The 20,574-nt window shown below is 44.7% G+C and overlaps 1 protein-coding gene across 4 annotated transcripts in view; it reads left to right on the top strand.

Annotated features, from left to right (window-relative positions):
* The window catches only part of clcc1 (chloride channel CLIC-like 1), a 69,658-nt gene that overhangs the window by 4,979 nt on the left and 44,105 nt on the right, over positions 1-20,574 (top strand). For all 4 annotated transcript variants that reach the window (XM_072511416.1, XM_072511412.1, XM_072511414.1 and 1 more), the window contains exons 2-5: positions 1,336-1,479; positions 4,836-4,961; positions 12,969-13,079; positions 19,691-19,909. In XM_072511416.1, the coding sequence (XP_072367517.1) occupies positions 1,345-1,479; positions 4,836-4,961; positions 12,969-13,079; positions 19,691-19,909 (591 nt within the window). In that variant the 5' untranslated portion in view covers positions 1,336-1,344. The remainder of the gene's footprint in view (positions 1-1,335; positions 1,480-4,835; positions 4,962-12,968; positions 13,080-19,690; positions 19,910-20,574) is intronic.

Here is a 20,574-nt window from a genome sequence, read left to right as displayed (position 1 = left end):
GGTTAAGAGGGTACTTCGTCTTGAATTGATTTAATTTTCTGTGTCAAATTTAATATGTAACTTATGCAAATACAGCAACGTCAGTGCGTTTCAATTATGAACCAATCAGCCACAAGACATAGGAGCAGAATTAGGCCATATATCCCATCGAATCTGCTCCGCCATTCAATCATGGCTGATATGTTTCTCATACCCATTCTCCTGCCTTCTCCCCTCAAAACCCTGATCCCCTTATTTATCAACAACTTGTATATCTGTCTTAAAGACACTCAGTGACTTGGCCTCCACAGCCTTCTGCGGAAATGAGTTCCACAGATTCACTAAGAAATTCCTCCTCATCCCTGTTTTAAATGATCATTCCCTTCAGTCTGAGGCTGTGCCCTTGGGTCCTAGTTTCTCCTACTAGTGGAAATATCCTCTCCACGTTCACTCTATCTAGGCCTCTCACTATTCTGAAGTTCCAATGAGATCCCCCCTCTTCCTTCTAAACTCCATCGAGTAAAGACCCAGGGTCCTCAACCGCTTCTCATATGCCAAGTCCTTCATTCTGGGGGACATTCTTGTGAACCTCCGATGAGGCCAACACCCTTCCTTAGATATGGGGCCCAAAACGGCTCACAGTATTCCAAATGGGGTCTGACCAGAGCCTTATGCAGCCTCAACAGTACAACCCTGCTCTTGTATTCTTGCCCTCGACATGAATGCTAACATTGTCTTCCTAACTGAGAAGCGAATGGAAGAGTGGTGCATCTTGGACAGCAATTTTTGGATAGATGTGTATCGATCTCGTCTGACGTTGCTGTAGCATTTGCATGTAAATAATGGCGAGTGTCACAAGTCTTTGTTATTTTGGCAGCAGATTCTAGTCCGTTAATTCATCCGTTTTTTCCACTTGCTGACTGACCTGAGTAATTGCAGCACTTTCTATTATTGTTTCAGATTTTTAGCATCTACAGTTTTTTGCTTTTGGAGGTAATTTTATTTTGCAGCTTGATAGCTGGAATGTGACTTGCCACCAGCTAGTCAGTGGGGCAGAATAAAATACCAACAGAATCTTAAGTAACAGTTGAAGCAAAGAAAATCACATTGAAATGTTTCTTCTGTCATCAATAGTTTCTCCCTGTCACCAATAAAAGAAAGAACTTTAGCATCTTGAATGACCTCAAGATGTCACCCAATGCTTCATTTTCAATATAGTATAAGGGATTGGTACAAAGCTGGGCAAAGGAACAGCCAATTTTGCGTGTTTTCATTATTCATATTTGATGTTAAGGCAAACTACAGCATTTGCAGATGTATTTTCAATAATTTTGCCCTGTTTATTCTGTGCCTTAGATTTGAATCATGTTCGTGCTCTGGTTGATATTTGAAGTTCTGCTGGTAGTGAATGGGCAACAAGATGACGATGATGAGTGGATTGATCCAACAGATATGCTGAACTATGATGCTGCAGCAGGGAGAATGCGGAAGCCACAGGAGGTAATTATCTCTAGCAGGCTTCGCTCCTCCAGAATTCTAGTACCATATTTTAAGCTCCAAATAATATAAATTAAATAACTTGTAACAAAACATTGATTCCATTGTTTTTGTCTTCAGTTGCTACATTCAAGATAATCTTGGCATTTCTAATCTGGTAATTTGGCAAGTTTCCTAGCCAGCTTTGACCAACTGTGCTGGTAGCTGTTAAAATTCAGTGACTGCCAACCTTCCATCTGCGAGAGATGATGGGAATGCAGCCTCAGAACTTTGGTGAGGTCAAATGAGATTGTCTGCACTTTGGATGGCTGAACAAATGAATTCTGAAAAGGCAAAGTCTGCCACAAGTGCCACACACAGTTATCCTGGTTCCAGCTAGAATTCAGCTTGTTCCTCTCTCTCTCTTCTTCTCTTCTCCCTCTCTCTCTCTCCTCCCCCCCCCCCCCCCCCCCCCCCCCCAAATCCACCCACATTTAGCATTTTATACATAGAACATAGAATTTACAGTGCAGAAGGAGGCCATTCAGCCCATCGAGTCTGCACCGGCTCTTGGAAAGAGCACCCTACCCAAGGTCAACACCGCCACACTATCCCCATAACCCAGTAACCCCACCCACCACTAAGGGCAATTTTGGACACTAAGGGCAATTTATCATGGCCAATCCACCTAACCTGCACATCTTTGGACTGTGGGAGGAAACCGGAGCACCCGGAAGAAACCCGCGCACACACGGGGAGGATGTGCAGACTCCGCACAGACAGTGACCAAAGCCAGAATCGAACCTGGGACCCTGGAGCTGTGAAGCAATTGTGCTATCCACAAGGCTACCGTGCTGCCAATATAAATTCATTGATTTTACTTTTTAGCTTGACAACGTGTAATGGAAGCTCTGAACAGTCAGTTCCAGAGCTTATCGGCAGAAGCCTGACATGAGTCATCTCCTCTGTCAGGGAAAGGTTCAGTATTGTGATGCAGAACAGATCTACCAACTGCAAAGCGCATCATCGATCTGTATTGCTACTAGATAAACTGATTTTGAAACTTTGAATCCATCTAAATTAATTGCCCAGTATTTTCTGAAACATTTATATCAGCAGCATATGCCATAAATTATGCCATTTCACCATCAATCTTCCTGTTGTGAGTTTATACCAAAGTTTCCTGGAAAATAATTTGAATACACTGCCGCAAGCATATGAAAAATCAGAAATTTGGGGCTTACCCCATCTGCAGTGGAAGACTTAAACTGATTCATGACCTGATATTAGAATTCTTAATTTGAAATCTTTTAACTGCGCTGAACTTGGATCACTTTCAGGAATATTTTAAGATACCTACACTCTATAGACTATTATTAGCAGCTGCTGTGTATTCCATTTTCAGTTTATGTTCAGAATTTATTTAGGTACCATTATTTAGAAGATGACACCAATCATTTAAACTATTTTAAATGTCTGGATTAAACAAAGCCCCACTTTCATGAAGAGTGCGTCTGAATGTCAGTGCCCTCACCATGCACAGAATATTACAGTAAACCTAACACGCAAGGACAAGGAAGAAATGTTTTGGTGGACATTGCTCACAAATATATTAATAGAAGAGAGATTTATTTTACTTTATTTTGAACAAATGAATTGAAATATATTTAAGGATCGAATGGATTGTTTTAATAATTTTGCACTTACTCCAAGATCTCCACTTTGGAATGGACTCAATTACAACTTATTTTTGGTGGTGAAATATCAGCCTATTTTTATTATGTATACATCCACATTGGCATTGTTCTAGATTGCACCTCCCAGCCCTAAAATTACACGAAAGCTGCAAATCATGTTGATACAGGCAATCAAGGACCCACTTGTACCATTATTTTTCAATCTAAGTAACTGATGCAAAAACTACATAAACTTAAATCTAGGACAATCTCAATTGCTTTATTTCAGTCAGGGGATGTGGATTTGGAGATGAGGCTATGACTAGTTCTCACAGTTTTGCGCGGAACAGTGCAGTAGTCCCTGGAAATGATGACATGGCATGAATATTGCCATAACTCACTCACTGTAATTTCTGAGGCATTCATGCTGAAAAATGGATCCAAATTGAAATAAGTGCAAACTCTGGGGTAATTTAAATCTTTTGAGTTGAGATTAGGAGCCAATTAGGAGGTATCTGGGTTTTGACTAGAAAATAAACAAGCCTCCCTAAACAAGCCTATAAACACCAACCACATGTTTCAAAATGCTGTCATTAACTTACATAATGGCGCAGATTTTTCTGATCTGGGGCATCTTGTGGTGTGCCCCATTAGTTAAGACTTTTTCCTTCAACGTTCAGCTACAATACATTTTGTTCAGGATGTGCGAGCACTGTGATGACTACTGTGCATCTGGAATTTTGGTGAATGATGGGACCAATAGTGTTTCTCCTTAACAGATGAGATTTAAGCATTGAGAAAGAAACGAGAACAACAGCAATGGAAATGGGATGAATTTGATCAAACCAGATACACAAAAAGAAATAGTGAACAAAAGAAAGATTGGATTAAGAGAGAGTGAGGAGGAGACAAATGTAAAAAAAATTTAAAACATAAAATATGAAAAGTCAATAACAGCAATTTACTACCTGTAAGAATATGACTAACAATTTAGCTGTCCCCTTTCTTGGTTAGAGAAATTGCACGCCATTACAGGAACATAAATTTCCTTAATAAAATGTACTTGTTTTTAAAAACTGCAACCCTAACTTGGTGGCTTGTTTAATTGGCAGTTAATCCACAAATGAAGCAATTTCATGAAATTATCAGGAAAGTTGAGAACAAGGTGCTGTTTTCACAAAGGTACTGACAAGAGTAGCGCAAATTGTTCTATTTGTGGCAATTCACATGTCACAGAGTCGGTTTTCCTCACCAAGTTTTTGAACTTGTACTTTTTGTACGTAATAATGATAAGCGACATTAAATTAGTCATTTTGGCAGCAAAATCTGGGACAATGTTGTTCCATATTTGGATGCATACCTATTTTTAAAAAAAATATTGGTATTGAGCTTTTGTCATTTTACACAAAAACGCAAACAACAACAGTAACTGTAAACCAAAAAGAACAATAAACTAATTTACGCACCCTCTCCCCGCCCCCTCTAATCCCCTCTAGGAGCTAACAGTGACTCCCTCTACCAAGATCGAACCTTCCCCCAAAATGCTTGCTTATTATTGAAGGGAAACTCACAAAGTTTGCATCACTGTTTCTGACTTTTTACTAATTCAGTAGTGATCAGCTGGCCGATATTTATATTGTTACGTTTTAAAATGTGTTTTTGAATGTTAAATTAATAAACACCTTCCTGTTCATTTCGTCAAAGACCAGAACTATGGAGAGTGGTACTGAAACTCTGACTACTGAGGATTATACAGAAGGTAATCGGGGAAAGGATTTCTGTCCAGATTGTTCCACTTGTGAGAGACAACTTGACAATTTACAAAAAAGGGTTAGTAATATAATTTATTTCCAGTTCATTGCAGTTCTAGTACTATAAATAAATGATGTAGATTTAAGGGAGAAGGAATAAGAAGTCTACAACTGAGTGCAACATGTATTGCAGGATTGTTGCAAAGACTGGTCACGGCGCCGAGGACCGAGGTTTGATCCCGGCCCTGGGTCACTGTCAGCGTGGAGTTTGCACATTCTCCCCGTGTCTGTGGGTCCCACCCCCCACAACCCAAAGATGTGCAGGATAGGTGGATTGGCCATGCTAAATTGCCCCTTAATTGGAAAAAAATAATTGGGTTCTCTAAATTTATTTTAAAAACTTTTTTTTTAAAAATGATTGTTGCAAAGACTACTCTTGAGTAGCAGTGTGTTATGGATGCCAATTCAAATATATAAATAAATCTTAACTCCAATTTGTCATTGATAACTAATTGTTATTTTAGTCTATATGTTCAGAAATTTAAAGAAGTCAAAGTGAAAAAAAATGGATTGGTGTTTTAAAAACCTGTTTGATTAAACAATTGACACTTGCAACTGGGAACTAGAACCTGAAATCCTGAAAAATGAGGACTGAACCTCTACTATTCACACTCCCTCAAACTCACAAATTTAGTGAATTGTGTTGACTTTAATTAGACCAGCAAAAGAGAGCATTGCAAAGTCAAGTCCACTGCATTTGAACTTTCATTGCCTATCGACTGAGTGCAAAATAATATTTCCCTATACTTTAACTCGTTTGCAATATCAGTAAACAATAGTGTTAAGGAAAAATTGGTGTGGAAAAACACAATTTAAAATACATGTCAGAGGCTCGGGATTGTAGGATGTGGCCCTGATTCTCCACAGGCTCAGTTACTGCTCCCAGCCTGACTCTTAATTGAAAATAAAAATGGAAAAGGCTGGATATGCTGAGCAGATAGGTACCATCCATGGAGAGCAAACACGAGTTAAATTTTCAGGTCAATGACATTTCATCCACAGTATTTTACTTTTGTAATTAGAGATGCTGAGTCAGGGTTGTATTAACTTTGATGCCATGAAAAAAAAAAGAATTGTTGGATGCGATTCTCCCCAAAGATTTCTAAGTTAATTTGTGGCTGGTTTTTCAGGGAGTTTCCCACTAGCTCTGCCGGCACGTTCCCCACCGCTATTCAATGACACTTAGTCACTTTTTTGGGTCCTGGAGAGTTTCTCACCGGTTTAGTGCACACTTTGAATTTCTTTTTAGCACTGGGGAGCTCAACTCTGGCATTGGGGCACCATTTTGAAAAGGTGCCCAATCTCTAGGTGAGCTCGTGGGCCCATGGGCAATGTCAACTCCCACACACATGGACACTAACCCCCCCCCCCCCCCCCCCCCCCAACCAGGCCACCCCGCTATGGGTTTCCCCCTCTTCAGGCCCCCTTACAGTACCCCCTCACTTCCAGGACCCGCACTCATCACACCTTGAACCTCCCAGAGGACGCTACTTACCTGCGCTGTGCTCTCCCACCCTTTAAGCCACCTCTCCACCCTTGTTTAAATGGCATGGCCCCCTGACCCTTGGCAGTGCCATCCAGGCACCTTGGCAGGGCAGGGTGGCAGCTCCAAGGTGCCCACGTTCCAAGGGGAGGGCCCGAGAGCCACCCTGCACATACCCTGACCACCTTGGGGCTTCCGGTGGCCCGGGAGACAAGGCCGCTAGATCCCGCGCAGGTAGGTCGTACGTAAGTAGGTTATGACCTACTTTCGCGAGCGTCATTCGGTCCTGCCCATATGGGGCGGGGTTGTGACTCTGATACCTCGCGGGACTTCGGTGAATCCCAGAAGGCATGGAGCCTGTCAGGAGGCTCGCTGGAGGCATTTCCTGGCATTCTCCGGCCGGGTTGCGCTCAAGCATGAACATAACGCGGCCGGAGGATCGCGTCCGTTATTTTTTTGTTGCTAGTGACCAGTGGACAAGGAATAATGTCCTGCATCAATTTTTTTTAAAAACTTCAGATTGTTGATTCAGTGAAAAAGATTTGACATAATTTATCATTGTGGTTTATTCTGTTCAATAGTAAGATTTAAAATAAGATATTTAATATAATGTTGATTTTTATGTTGGACAGTGCATGTGCAGTCTACAAACGTTACTGCTTGCCACACTTTTCTGTCAACTATTTCTATTGTGAAATTCCATTTCAATGTTACCCTTTCATCAATGGTTACAATTTTAAAGTTTTTAAACCAGATTTTTAAGTTATAACTTAAGAACTTATTTCTACAAATGGAATCGATGGAAACTTTTGTTTTAGCTTTGATCATGATTCTTATTTAAATAAATCTATTAGAAATGTGAAATAATTAATTGCTGTTCACTAAGTGCCACCAAAGTATCATCATTTCAAATATATAAGGACAGCACAGAGTTATGTAAAGTTTTTGTTCTATGAAATTGATAATTATTTTAATCACAAATAAATTGTTTTTTCAAACTAATTTATGACAGTTTTTTCTATATAGGGTTTTGCAAGTAAAAGTAAAACAGAATTTGTTGTATATGGGATTTAGAGACCGTGAATTTCTCATTATTTGTGTTCGATTTTTATTTTTGAATGTTAGTTTATTTTTGAAATCATATAATTTCATGATATAAGACTCCATAACTTAATGGTGGTGGAGTCCAGCACGTAAATGCAGAAGACTCGGATGAATATTTTGCAGATATCTGCAGCCAGAAATGTCAAGTAGATGATCCTTCGCGGACTCCTGGGTGCCAACCATCACATTTTAATGTTCATCCAGTTAGCTTCACTCTATATGATATCAAGAAAATGCCAAATGCACTGGATACAGCAAAAGCCATGACATCATCCCAGGTGTAACATTGAAGACTTGAACTCCAGAACTAGTCATACCTCTATTCAAGGCGTTTCAGTATAGCTACAATATTTGCATCTACTGTGGAACATTGTCCAGGTATGTCCTTTCGCCAAAATGCAGGACAAATCCAGTCTAACCAATTGCTGCCTTATTGGTACACTCTCAATCATGAATATATTATGGAAGTTCCCATCAGTAATGCTGTCGAGTGGGACTAACCAGTAATAATCTGTTCGCCGATGCTCAGTTTGGGTTATGCCAGGGCCACTTGAAATACTATTTCCACCAATCATCTCCCCATGTCATTCAATGGCATTTATCATCGCAGAGTTCCCTGTCATCAACATCCTGAGGTTGCCATTGACCAGAAACGTTACCGAATCAACCGTACAAATTCCATGATTACTAGAGCATGTCAGATGATGGATACCTCCGGACTACTTAAAATTTCTACATCACCTACGTGACACAACTCAGGAGTATGATGGAACACTCTAGTCTTCACTTGCCTTGATAGGTAAGACTACACCAAATCAAGATATCATACCATTTAGACCAATGTAATCCGCTTGATAAACAGACCGTTATGCCACCTTCAACATCTGATCCTCCGCAGCCAGCATACCAGGTCGCAGTGTGTACCATATACAAGATGAACTGCAACGACTCACCAAGACTACTTCGACAGCACCACCCACCTCAACGGGCAAAGGCAGCAAGTGCATGTGAACACCATCACCTCCAAGCCCCACATGATCCTTCAATGTTAGCTGAGAAACCAAAACCTCCAATCTAGCTGTTTTATGGGAGCGCCTTTACTATATGAGCTGCAGCATTTCAAGAAGGTAGCTCACCACTTTTTCAAGGGCAACTAGTGATGGAAAATAAATGTTGATCTCGCAAGTGATGCCAAGAATGAATATTTTTTAAAATGAAGGTGCAAAACCCAGTCTCACATTTCCTTTTTCATTAGACACAATAGTAGCATTTACTGAATATTTTGAGAATGCCTGTGAACTATTTATATGCATTAGACATTAATAATAATCTTTATTAATAATAATAATCGCTTATGGTCACAAGTAGGCTTCAATTAAGTTACTGTGATAGTATCACAAATAGGCTTACATTCTTGGCCTTCGCCTCTCTGATTGCACGGCGACAAATTTTCTGGAATGGTGGTCGACATCGCCACCGGGGGTAGCAGCATGGTTGGGTGACCTGTATGACGTCCTGTGGTTAGAGAAGATAAAGTATGAGTTAAGGGGCTCAGCAGGGGAGTCTGAGAAAAGGTGGGGGATGTTTGTGACCGTGTTTGAGGAGCTGCCGTCGCAGGGGGGAGGGGGGGGGGGGGGGGGGGGGGTGAAAAAGGAGAAAAATCTGTACAAACTGTATAGTTGATTGTTGGGAAGAATATTTCCCGGGGTGTTTATTTGCTGCAACCTACCTTGATACAAGTTTGAATAAAATGGGTTTTAAAAAAAACCAAGTAGGCTTACATTAACACTGTTATGAAGTTACTGTTACGGCTGTTCGGGTACACTGAGGGAGAATTCAGAATGTCCAATTCACCTTACAAGCACACCTTTTGGGACTTGTGGGAGAAAACTCCCGGCGCACCAGGAGGAAACTCACGCAGACACTGGGAGAACGCGCAGACTCAGCACTGACAGTGACCCAAGCCGGGAATCAAATCTGGGTCTCTGGCGCTGTGAAGCAACAGTGCTAACCACTGTGCTACCCTGCTGCCCATAATGCTTCAGCTGGTAATATTTTTGTAAATATTTTCAGTACTCCATTTGTGAAATCGGGTTCAGGCAGCCATTTAATGCTCTCTGGCAAGTTCCAGCTCACGTTTTTTCCACTTGTTTCCTAAAAGAAGGCTGCCCTTTTATCATACTAGCAAATACTGGAAATTTGAAATCACAACATAAAATGCTGGAAATACACAATAGGTCTAACAGCATCTGTGGAGAGAGAAACAAAGTCAATGTTTTGAGTCCAGTATGACGCTTCGGAATGGAAGAAAAGTAGAAATGTAACGGCTTTTATACTGTTAAAAACGGAGAAAGAACAAAAGGGATGGTCTGAGATGGGATAGAGGGCAGGTGAGATTAAATGACAACTGTCATGAAATAAAAGGTAAAGGGAGTGGTAATGGTAATTTGTTCAGGGTGAGTGCGAATGACCATAATAAACAGCTCTGTCCAAAAGCAAAAATATGAAAAATAAGATTCAGACTGACACATAGCCATAAAAGCTATCAAAATAGTTGTGGGGGAGGGGAGTGCAGAGCTCATGGTCTGAAATTGTTGAACAAAACGCTGATTTCATAAGGCTGTAAAACGCCTTATCTGAGGATGAGGTGCTGTTCGTCAAGCTTGTACTGAGCTTCACCGGAACACTGCTGCAGGGCAAGAACAGAATTGGGAGTGTGTGAGAAAGGTGGTGAATTCAAATGGCAATAAACTGGAAGCTTAGGGTCATGTTTACGGACTGAGTAGGGGTGTTCAAAATCATCACCCAATCTGTGTTTGGTCCCCCCAATGTCGATGCAACCATATTGTGAACCGCAATACAGTATCCTGAATTGAAAGAAGTACAAGTAAATCACTGCTTCCCCACTGGAAGTAATGTTTTGCGCTTGGACAGTGAGGAGCAAAGAGATAAACGAGCAAGTGTTTGTACCTCCTGCAATTGCATGGGAAGGTGCCACGGGAAGGGAACATTGTTTGGCGGGGTGTCGGGGGCGGGGGGTGGGGGGCATGATATGATTGCGCGGACTGAGGTGGTGCAAGAGGAACAGTCTTTCTGGAATGCTGACAGCGGGGAAGATGTTTTTGGTAGTGGCATCATGCAGAAGGTGGTGGGAATGATGGCGGATGATCCTATGAATTTAGAGGCTGTTCTGGTGGAAAGTGAGGACCAGGGGAAACCCTATTGTGGTTCTGGGAGGGTGGTGAAGGGGTGAGAGAAATGTGGGAAATGGGTCAGGCAAATGGTTGAGAGCCCCATCAATCACAGTGGGAGGGAATCCTTGGTTGAGGAAAAACTGCTGTCCTTTTCTCACAACTCTGAATATTAACTGTAAATTAAACAGGCCTGTGAATAGGTGGCAGTTGTAAGCTTAAACTTGAGACAAGAAGAAAAGTTTAATGCTGCATAATATATATACCATATTTTTACTCTAGACAATATTAAAGCTGTCCATATACCTGTGCCACATTTTCACCATATTGACTGCTGATGCCTGTATGATGCACATCATGCTTACCTGTGTAAATTGCTATATCAATATTCTCCATTTAATTATCAGTCAGTTGACCACTGTAGTTGTTGTCTCTGTTCAGTAGGTGGCTGGATGCAACAAATCTCTTAAAATGTCTCTGCAAACTTCATCTTCATCTGACCATAGGCAATGCCTCTGAAAAATTACTTGCACATTGTGTGAAAGAGGGTTCTGGTATTTGTGAACCAATGTGGATTACCAGCAACAGAACTTTTTTTTTTCAAATTATTACTGTTGGAAATTCGACCATGGTGATAAAGAAACATTTATTCTCCATGTTTAGTTCTCCTGAGGTAGTGTGGATGGATTGTCACCTTGAACTGTCACAGTCCATCTAACGATGGTTCTCCTACAATGGTGTGAAGTAGAAAATTCCAGGATGGCAGGGGCATGAGTAGGCCATTTAACCATTTGAGCCTGTTGTGGCTGAGCTCTGTGCTGGTGTGGCAATTGCAGAGGAGTTGGGTGTGCCCATGACTATGCTGCTCTTGTCCACTTAACGGCACAGAATCCAGAGAAGGGAGGGAGAACATAATATTTTTCACGTAAGTAAAATCTGTGAACAGGCCAGCTACTGTTGCTCGTTTTAGCCTTAGCTTAATTGCTCTAATACTGTCACCTTTGCTCTTGAGTCACCAGGTATCTTTCTAATACCGCCACGTGGTTCAAGTCCGAGTAATGATCAATAATCCAACACACCACTTAGTAAGAGTTAAATCAATGCTCATTTATTATATACAGCAATCAATACTTATACATTAATTCTACCTCTAAGCTACTTCCTACAACTAACAGGCCAATACTTAACTTTGGAAATGTCCCACCAGGTCAGGGAAACAAATGGCCTTTCGTATGGGTTCTGAGCCTGCGGGATTCAAAGCTGGTACAGGTCGATAGTCAGGAGTGTCTATCTGGTAGCGATCGTTGAAGTAAGACTTACATTTCTTTCGGCTGTTGGAGAGAGTGAAGAAGGGTGCAACCGGGAGAAGAAGGGTCGGTTTGAACTTGGCCCCTATTCTTATAGTCCCCAGGGGCTTCCCGACTCTCGGGGCGGACCTTGTACCTGGTTCCAAATGATTGGACTTGGTCCCAATCACTTGGTTCGATAGTCTCCAATTCTGGGGTGGTCGTTTACCTCTCTTTGTGTCAGCTCCTGCTGGCGCCGAAAGGTCTGGGTCGGCTTTGTGTTACTAATTTGTAGCATATTGTTCCCGGGATTGCTACTTTATATGCAGATGGCTGGGGTGTTGTGTTGATGGCTGCAGGTATCGATTCGGTCTGGCTTCCCCAGAGGCGAATACACTGTTTTACCTGCAACTGTCTGTTTGAGTACTGTTGGCTGATTTTCCCATCAGCCTCTTCTGTTCGCCATTTTAAATCGGGGTTTGGCCATTCTAATCGAGAGTTAGCCATTTTCAGCGGCTACACTACCTTAATCTGATATTTTGTATTTCTGTTCTTCCGCAGAAAGACTTTTATAAAAAATTTTTAAAAAGTAAAATTCTAAATTTGCTAGTCTCCGTTCTCAAATGAAAGATTAGCCTAGTTTTATGTGGAAATTATGTTGAATTGATAGAATAAGGAAGTCTGCAACTGCAGTGAATAAATTTGTGTTGTGAAAGCATTTAAGCTGCCCTACAAGTTGATACATTTATTCTTAATACTGTTGTTAAATTTCTTTATTTTAGCACACAATAGGTATGATATGCAAAGCCTGATGATTTATGCAGGTCATGGTAATGCTCAATATGTAGGTTGTGAATTAATGTTGACCGTTTTAAATATGTTTACATGTGAACTGTATCATGCAAACCTACTATGGATTCTATTATAGATAACTGATTTTTTTTTTTTTCCATTTAATTTAGTTTGAAGAATATAGAAAGAAACAGTCAGTTGAAACAACAGAAATTGGTTGCAATCCTGTTTTTAAAAGATACCTGAATAAGCTGCTGTTGGAGACTGGAAAATTAGGTTTGGTAAGTACTCTGCAAGCAGAAAGTTTGATAAGAATTTTGTTTTATGCCCCATCTGCATATAGTTCAAAACATGAGTAAACATACATTTGCTGTTGAGGTTTTCCATCCAGGGATGCAAGGACAGCACGGTAGCATAGTGGTTAGCACAGTTGCTTCACAGCTCCAGGGTGCCAAGTTCGTCTCCCGTCTTGGGACACTGTGCGGAGTCTGCACGTTCTCCCCGTGTCTGCGTGGGTTTCCTCTGGGTGCTCTGGTTTCCTCCCACAGTCCAAAGATGTGTGGGTTAGGTGGATTGGCCTTGCTAAATTGCCCTTCGTGTCCAAAAAATGTTAAGTGGGGTTTACTGGGTTACAGAGATAGGGTAGATACGTGGGCTTCAGTAGGGTGCTCTTTGTAAGGGCCGGTGCAGACTCAAAAGGGCTGAATGGCCTCCTGCACTGTAAATTCTATGAAATTCTGTGACCCTGGGATTAGAGGATTTAATCTTGCAAATCCTGGACCACAAGTAGAAATCAGGGTATCTATTTAATTTTTAAAACCAAAAGCAACTCTCGTTGCTGCGTCTTTTCTCATCACCTAAGCTTCCTTTTTTATGTCCCCATCTTGCCCTCCTTCGAAACTTATCTGCACAATGATGTATTTACAATGGAGTTTTGGAATTAGAATGAAGTGATTCAAGTGTGTTGCATCTTAAATATGCAGATTCAGGAGACACTGTAGAGTAGTGATATGTCACTGGACTAATAATTAATTCTCTGGGGACCCAGGGTCACATTCTAGCACGGCAGATGGTGAAATTTGTATTCAATAGAAATCTGGAATTGAAGGTCTCATGATGACCTTTACTAATATCCTGTAGAGAAGGAAATCTACCAACCTTGCCTTGTCTGGCCTACATCACGTCACACACAGATGTGGTTGACTCTTAAATGGCCTTGGAAATTTTTTTTTTGTGTTCCCAATTCATTTTTTCCAATTAAGGGACAATTTAGCGTGGCCTATCCACCTAACCTGCACATCTTTTGGGTTGTGGGGGCGAAACCCACACAAACACGGGAAGTGTGTGTAAACTCCACACTGAGAGTGACCAATAGCTGGGATCGAACCTGGGACCTCGGTGCCTTGAGACAGCAGTGCTAACCACTGCGCCACCGTGCTGGCATCCCTCTGAAATGGCCTAGCAAGCAACTAAGTTCAAGGGTAATTAGGAATGGGCAATAAATGTTGGCCCAGCCAGCGACACCCGCAACCCATGAATGAATAAAATAAAATTGCTGTCTTTAGAAATCGGGTTATGGGAACTTCCGGTTGCGGCTATGCGGAGCTAAGTCGCACGTTTGGCAGCTCCCGACAGAAACGGACTTTTGGGCTCTTTTTAGGGCCCCCTGCGGCATTTGTTCGACGGTTCCCAGTGTGGGAAGGTGATAGTAACATTTCCCCAGCACTGTATGGATTGGACCAGGAGTGGAGCGTTGAAAAAAGTAGTTTTGGAGCAGCGAAAAGTGCGAGAGAGGAAAGCCAAGATGGCGGCGGGTGGAGACCAGGCAGCGTGGGCGCAGTGGTCACAGGAACAGCAGGAGTTTCTCCAGCGCTGCTTCATGGAATTGAAGGCAGAGCTGTTGGAGCCGATGAAGGCTTCGATAGACGGGCTGCTCGAGACCCAGAAGGTCCAAGGGGCAGCGACCCGGGAGGTGCGGCAAAAGGCCTCGGAGAATGAGGACAAGATCTTGGGCCTGGCGGTGAAGGTAGAGGCGCACGAGGCGATGCATAAGAAATGGCAGGAAAAGTTTGAGGACATGGAGAACCAGTCGAGGAGGAAGAACCTGCGGATTCTGGGTCTCCCGGAGGGAGTGGAGGGGTCGGATGTTGGAGCATACGTGGTCACGATGATGGGCGCGGGGGCCTTCCCGGGGCCCCTGCAGCTGGAGGGGGCCCACCGAGTCCTGGCGAGGAGGCCCAAGCCCAACGAGCCGCCGTGGACAGGGAGTGTTTTGGGGGGGGATGTTCTGTTCTGTTTGGTACTGTTGGGTTTTTTTGGGTGCTGGGTGGGGTAGGGTGAAATGGTTCGTAGTGGGGTTTGGTGAGAGTGTGGGAATTGGTGGTTGGAAGAGGGGGTTTCATTGGGGGGGGGAAAGAGAGAGGGGAGGCCCGAGGTGGAGCTGGGATCAGGCCGCGAAAGGGAGCTGTGCCTGAGAGGACGGGGCCGGCTTGGTGGAAACCGTGTTTTCTTTCCTGCGTGAAGGAATGGGGTGGGGTCATGTGGGAGGGGTGGTGCTGGAGAGGAGCGCCCACTGATGGACAGGAGGGGGGGGAGATCGATGGAATGGCGGGAGCGGCCGGGGTCAGCAGGAGTCAGCTGACTTATGGGTGTGCTAAGAGGGGAGCAACGCAGCTAGGGGGGGACCTAGCTTGGGGGGAACTGGGTTGCTGCTGCATTGGCCAAAAGGGAGCTAGAGCTTGAAGAGAGAGTTGGGGCGGGGGTCTGCCGTGGGGGGAACAGAGAGTGCGGGAGGCGTGGGCATGCGGCTGGCCTAGAAAGGGAGAAGGCTAATCGGCGGGGTGGGGGCTGATAACTTGGAATGTGAGAGGCGGGCCCGTGTGTTCGCGCACCTGAAGGGACTGAAGACAGATGTGGTCATGCTCCAGGAGACGCATTTGAGGGTAGCAGACCAGGTTAAGCTGAGAAAGGGGTGAGTAGGGCAGGATTTCCACTCTGGGTTGGACGCAAAGAATCGAGGGGTTGCGATTTTGGTGGGGAGGCGGGTGTCGTTTGAGGCGCTGAGCACCGTGGCAGACAATGGAGGTAGGTATGTGATGGTGAACGGTAAGCTGCAGGTGGTGCGGGTGGTCTTGGTGAATGTGTATGCCCTGAATTGGGACGATGCTGGATTTATGCGGCGCATGTTGGGCTGGATTCCGGACCTGGAGGCAGGGAGCTTGATAATGGGGGGGGGGCGGCTGCGGCCAAGGTGCTCGGGGTTTATGGACCAGATGGGGGGAGTGGATCCATGGAGGTTTGCCAGGCCGCTGGCCAGGGAATTTTCCTTATTTTCCCAGTCCATAGAGCCTACTCCCGGATAGATGTTTTCATTTTGAGTAGGGCGCTAATCCCGAAAGTGGAGGGACCGGAATATTCGGCCATAGCCATCTCGGACCACGCCCCGCATTGGGTGGAGCTGGAGTTGGGGGAGGAGAGGGACCAGCGCCTGCTGTGGCGCCTCGATGTGGGACTGTTGGCGGATGAGGGGGTGTGCGGGCGGGGGTGTATTGAAAGATATTTGGAGGCCAACGACAACGGAGGGGGGTGTGTGCAGGTGGGGGTAGTCTGGGAGGCGTTGAAGGCGGTGGTCAGGGGAGAGCTAATCTCCATTAGGGCCCACAGGGAGAAGAGAGAGGGGAGGGAAAGGGAGAGGTTGGTGGGGGAGATTCTAAGGGTAGACATGAGGTATGCAGAGGCCCCCGAGGAGGGGCTACTTAGGGAGCGAGGGAACCTCCAGACGGAATTCGACCTGTTGACCACAGGGGAAGCAGAGGCACAGTGGAGGAATGCGCAGGGGACGATGTATGAGTATGGGGAGAAGGCGAGTCGGATGCTGGCACATCAGCTTCGTAAGAGGGAGGCAGCGAGGGAGATTGGTGGAGTTAAGGATAGAGGGGGGAATACGGTGCAGAGTGCGGTGAGAATAAACAAGGTATTTAGGGACGTCTATGGGGATCTGTACAGGTCTGAGCCCCCAGCGGGGGAGGAGGATTGCGACGATTCCTAGATCAGCTGAGGTTCCCGAGGGTGGAGGAGGAGGAGAAGGTGGTTGGTTTGGGGGTGCCGATTGGGCTGGAGGAGCTGGTTAAAGGATTGGGGAGCATGCAGGCGGGGAAGGGCCCGGTGCCGGATGGGTTCCCGGTTGAATTCTACAGGAAATACGTGGACCTGCTGGGCCCGTTGCTAGTGAGGACTTTTAATAAGGTGAGGGAGGCGGGGACGTTTCCCCCGACAATGTCCAGGGTGCTGATTTCTTTGATCTTGAAGAGGGACAAGGATCCATTGCAATGTGGTCGTATAGACCGATCTCGCTCCCCAATGTTGACGCTAAGTTGCTGGCGAAGGAGCTGGCTACGAGAATTGAGGACTGTGTCCCGGGGGTGATTCATGAGGACCAGACGGGATTTGTGAAGGTTGGCAGCGAAACACAAATGTGCGGAGGCTCCTCAATGTGATTATGATGCCCTCGGTGGAGGGGGAAGCGGAGGTAGTGGCAGCTATGGACGCGGAGAAGGCCTTTGATCGGGTGGAGTGGGAGTATCTTTGGGAAGTGTTGCGGAGGTTTGGGTTCGGGGCGGGGTTCATCAGTTGGGTCAGGCTGCTATCTAGAGCCCCAGTGGCGAGTGTGGCTACGAACCGGCGGAGGTCAGAGTACTTTCGGCAGGGGTGCCCCTTACTGCCCTTGTTGTTTGCACTGGCAATTGAGCCGTTCGCCATGGCACTGAGGGAGTCCAGGAAATGGAGGCGACTGGTCCGGGGGGGAGAGAAACACTGGGTGTCGTTGTATGCCGACGACCTGTTGCTGTATGTGGCAGATCCTGTGGAGGGGATGGCGGAGATCATGCGGATCCTTGGGGAGTTTGGGGACTTTTTGGGGTATGGACTCAACGTAGGGAAGAGTGAGCTCTTTGTGGTGCATTCAGGGGACCAGGGAAGGGGGATAGACGAGCTACAGCTGAAGAGGGCGGAAAAGAGCTTTCGGATCCAAGTAGCTAGGAGTTGGGGGGCCCTGCACAAGCTCAATTTGACGTGGTTGGTGGAGCAGATAGAGGAGGATTTTAAAAGATGGGATATGCTGCCATCCTCGCTAGCGGGTTGGGTGCAGTCGGTCAAAATGACGGTCCTCCAGTGCCTTCCCATTATGATCCCCAAGGCCTTTTTCAAACGGGTAAGCAGGAGCATCATGGGATTTGTGTGGGCGAATAAGACCCCAAGGGTGAAGAGAGTGTTTCTGAAGCGTAGCAGGGACAGGGTGGGGGCTGGCGCTGCCGAATTTGTGTGGGTTTTATTGGGCAGCCAATGTGGTGATGATCCGTAACTGGGTAATGGAGGGAGAGGGGGCGGCGTGGAAGAGGCTAGAGATGGCGTCCTGTGAGGACAGGTGTGTGAGGTGTTCGGGGAGCCCAGAAAATCATGCTCATGTTCTGGGTGTGCCCAGCGTTTGATGGGTCTGGAGGGGCGTTGCGAGGATGGTGTCTAAGGTGGTAAACACCAGGGTTAAGCCGAGTTGGTGGCTCGCACTATTTGGGGTATCGGACAAGCCGGGAGTGCAGGAGGCGAAAGAGACCGGTATTCTGGCCTTTGCATCCCTGGTAGCCCGGCGCAGGATTCTGCTACAGTGGAAGGATGCGAGGCCCCCGAGCGTGGAAGCCTGGATCAGCGACATGGCAGGGTTCATTAAATTGGAGAGGGTAAAATTTGCCTTGAGATGGTCTGTGCAAGGGTGCTTCAGGCGGTGGCAACCGGTCCTAGACTTTCTAGCGGAGCGTTATGAGGTGGTCAGCAGCAGCAGCAACCCGGGGGGGGGGGGGTACTTTGTGTTTACTACTGTGTTTACTACTGTGTTTATTATCGTTTAATGGGGGTCTTGTATATTGGGAGAATACGTGACATAGCTATTAGATGTTTATATATGTGTTCTTTGTTTTTTCTTATTTCTGTAAGGGGGGGGGGGGGTTGTTGAAAATATGTAAAAAATTTGAATAAAAATATGTTTTTAAAAAGGAAATCGGGTTATGTTAGTTCCAATAATTAGCAGACATTGCTGCTTCCGGTGATGTGAATTTTATTGACACATTCATGGGATCTTTAGTCCGTAGAGCTTTGAGTTGGCTAATAACTACAAATCTTGGGTGGAGGATCTAACGATTGCACACCTTATTTTCTACATGAGTAACAGCTCGGGCAATGACCATTAATCGTACAGATGGGAAGGAGCAGAGACACTGGTTTTATGGAGGAGCCAAGAGGCTCTCAAGGACCACCTTCCGAAAGGAATGATAACAGAGAGCCAGGGAGAGTAGCTCCCAGAGTCTAGAACAAAGGAACTGGCGCAGTGCCACAATAAATCTCAAACTGTGGTCAAAGTCAGTGAATGCATCTACACAGGATGACATTACCCACCACAACAAAAGCCTCTTACATTGCACTACACACCCATCCAACAGCACTTTCTGAAACTCCGGATCCTGCCTGATATTAAGATACTCCCACTTTGCCCTCACAGAGCTACCAGTGCTGCTAGCTAGCTTCATATCCACCTCTTGCCTTCACATCCAGCACCTATTTACCTATGGCTGGCACATCACCCAAATAATCATCGGCATTGTTCAGAATAGATCCTTGTGTGCTGGTCTCCCAACACTCACTGTCGATGTTGCCCTTTGCTGAGCAATTGGGAGTATCCTGATGATTCTGTTTCTGGATGTCCCTCAGCTGTTTGAAGTCCAAGCTATTAAAATACCAAAATATTTCAATTTATATAAAAACAGATATTTCAGTTTTGTATGCAGATTATATTTTGAATTATTGCTGCAATTAAACTAAAAGGCCTTACTTTTTTCCCCTCTAGCCTGATGATAACAGTGAAGTTCACTATGATGCAGAGATTTTAATTTCAAAACAAGATGTAACTGAGATGAAGAAGTTTCTCAGTGGCAAAACCTGGAAGGCTGGCGCTTTGGATGATGCGCTTAGTAAACTTCTAATTAACTTTAAATTTCATGATCATGAAGTTTGGAAATGGAGATTTGAGGACACATTCGGTGTGGATCCCTCAACAGCATTTCTGGTGAGAGTGGATGATTTTTTTTGTATCTGTTAAAAATAACTGCATTAATTTTATTCAGTCTGAGATTGCCAAAAAATGTCAGTTTGTGGCTTTTAATACTTCATAGATGTTAGTTGGCTTGTAAAACTGGTTTAACTTGTGAAGGTATGTCCAGCATAAATGTGAGTGAGTATCAATTAGACCTTAGTGCGCAGGTCTTATTGATACATTCATAATTCATTTTTATTCTGTCTTAAAATTGGCCTGGATTTTCATATGCATGTTGATCAAGATTATTTCATCTGTAATTTAGATGGTAGGTAGCACTCTAGCTTCTGAGTCAAAGATTGTATTTCAAATTCCACTCAAGAGACTTGGACAAAGAACTGGGCTGAAACCACAGAGCAGCACTGAGGGAGCACAGCACTGTCAGTGGTGACATCTTTCCGAGGAGATATTAAACTGTTGGATGGATGTAAAAGATCACATTGTTTTCATAGAATCATAGAATTTACAGTGCAGAAGGAGGCCATTCGGCCCATCGAGTCTGCACCGGCTCTTGGAAAGAGCACCCTACCCAAGATCCACACCTCCACCCTATCCCCATAACCCAGCAACCCCACCCAACACTAAGGGCAATTTTGGACACTAAGGGCAATTTATCATGGCCAATCCACCTAACCTGC

Source organism: Scyliorhinus torazame, chromosome 7 (assembly GCF_047496885.1).
Source record: "Scyliorhinus torazame isolate Kashiwa2021f chromosome 7, sScyTor2.1, whole genome shotgun sequence".
Classification (NCBI taxonomy): Eukaryota; Metazoa; Chordata; class Chondrichthyes; order Carcharhiniformes; family Scyliorhinidae; genus Scyliorhinus; species Scyliorhinus torazame.
This window is presented reverse-complemented; position numbering and strand designations above follow the sequence as displayed.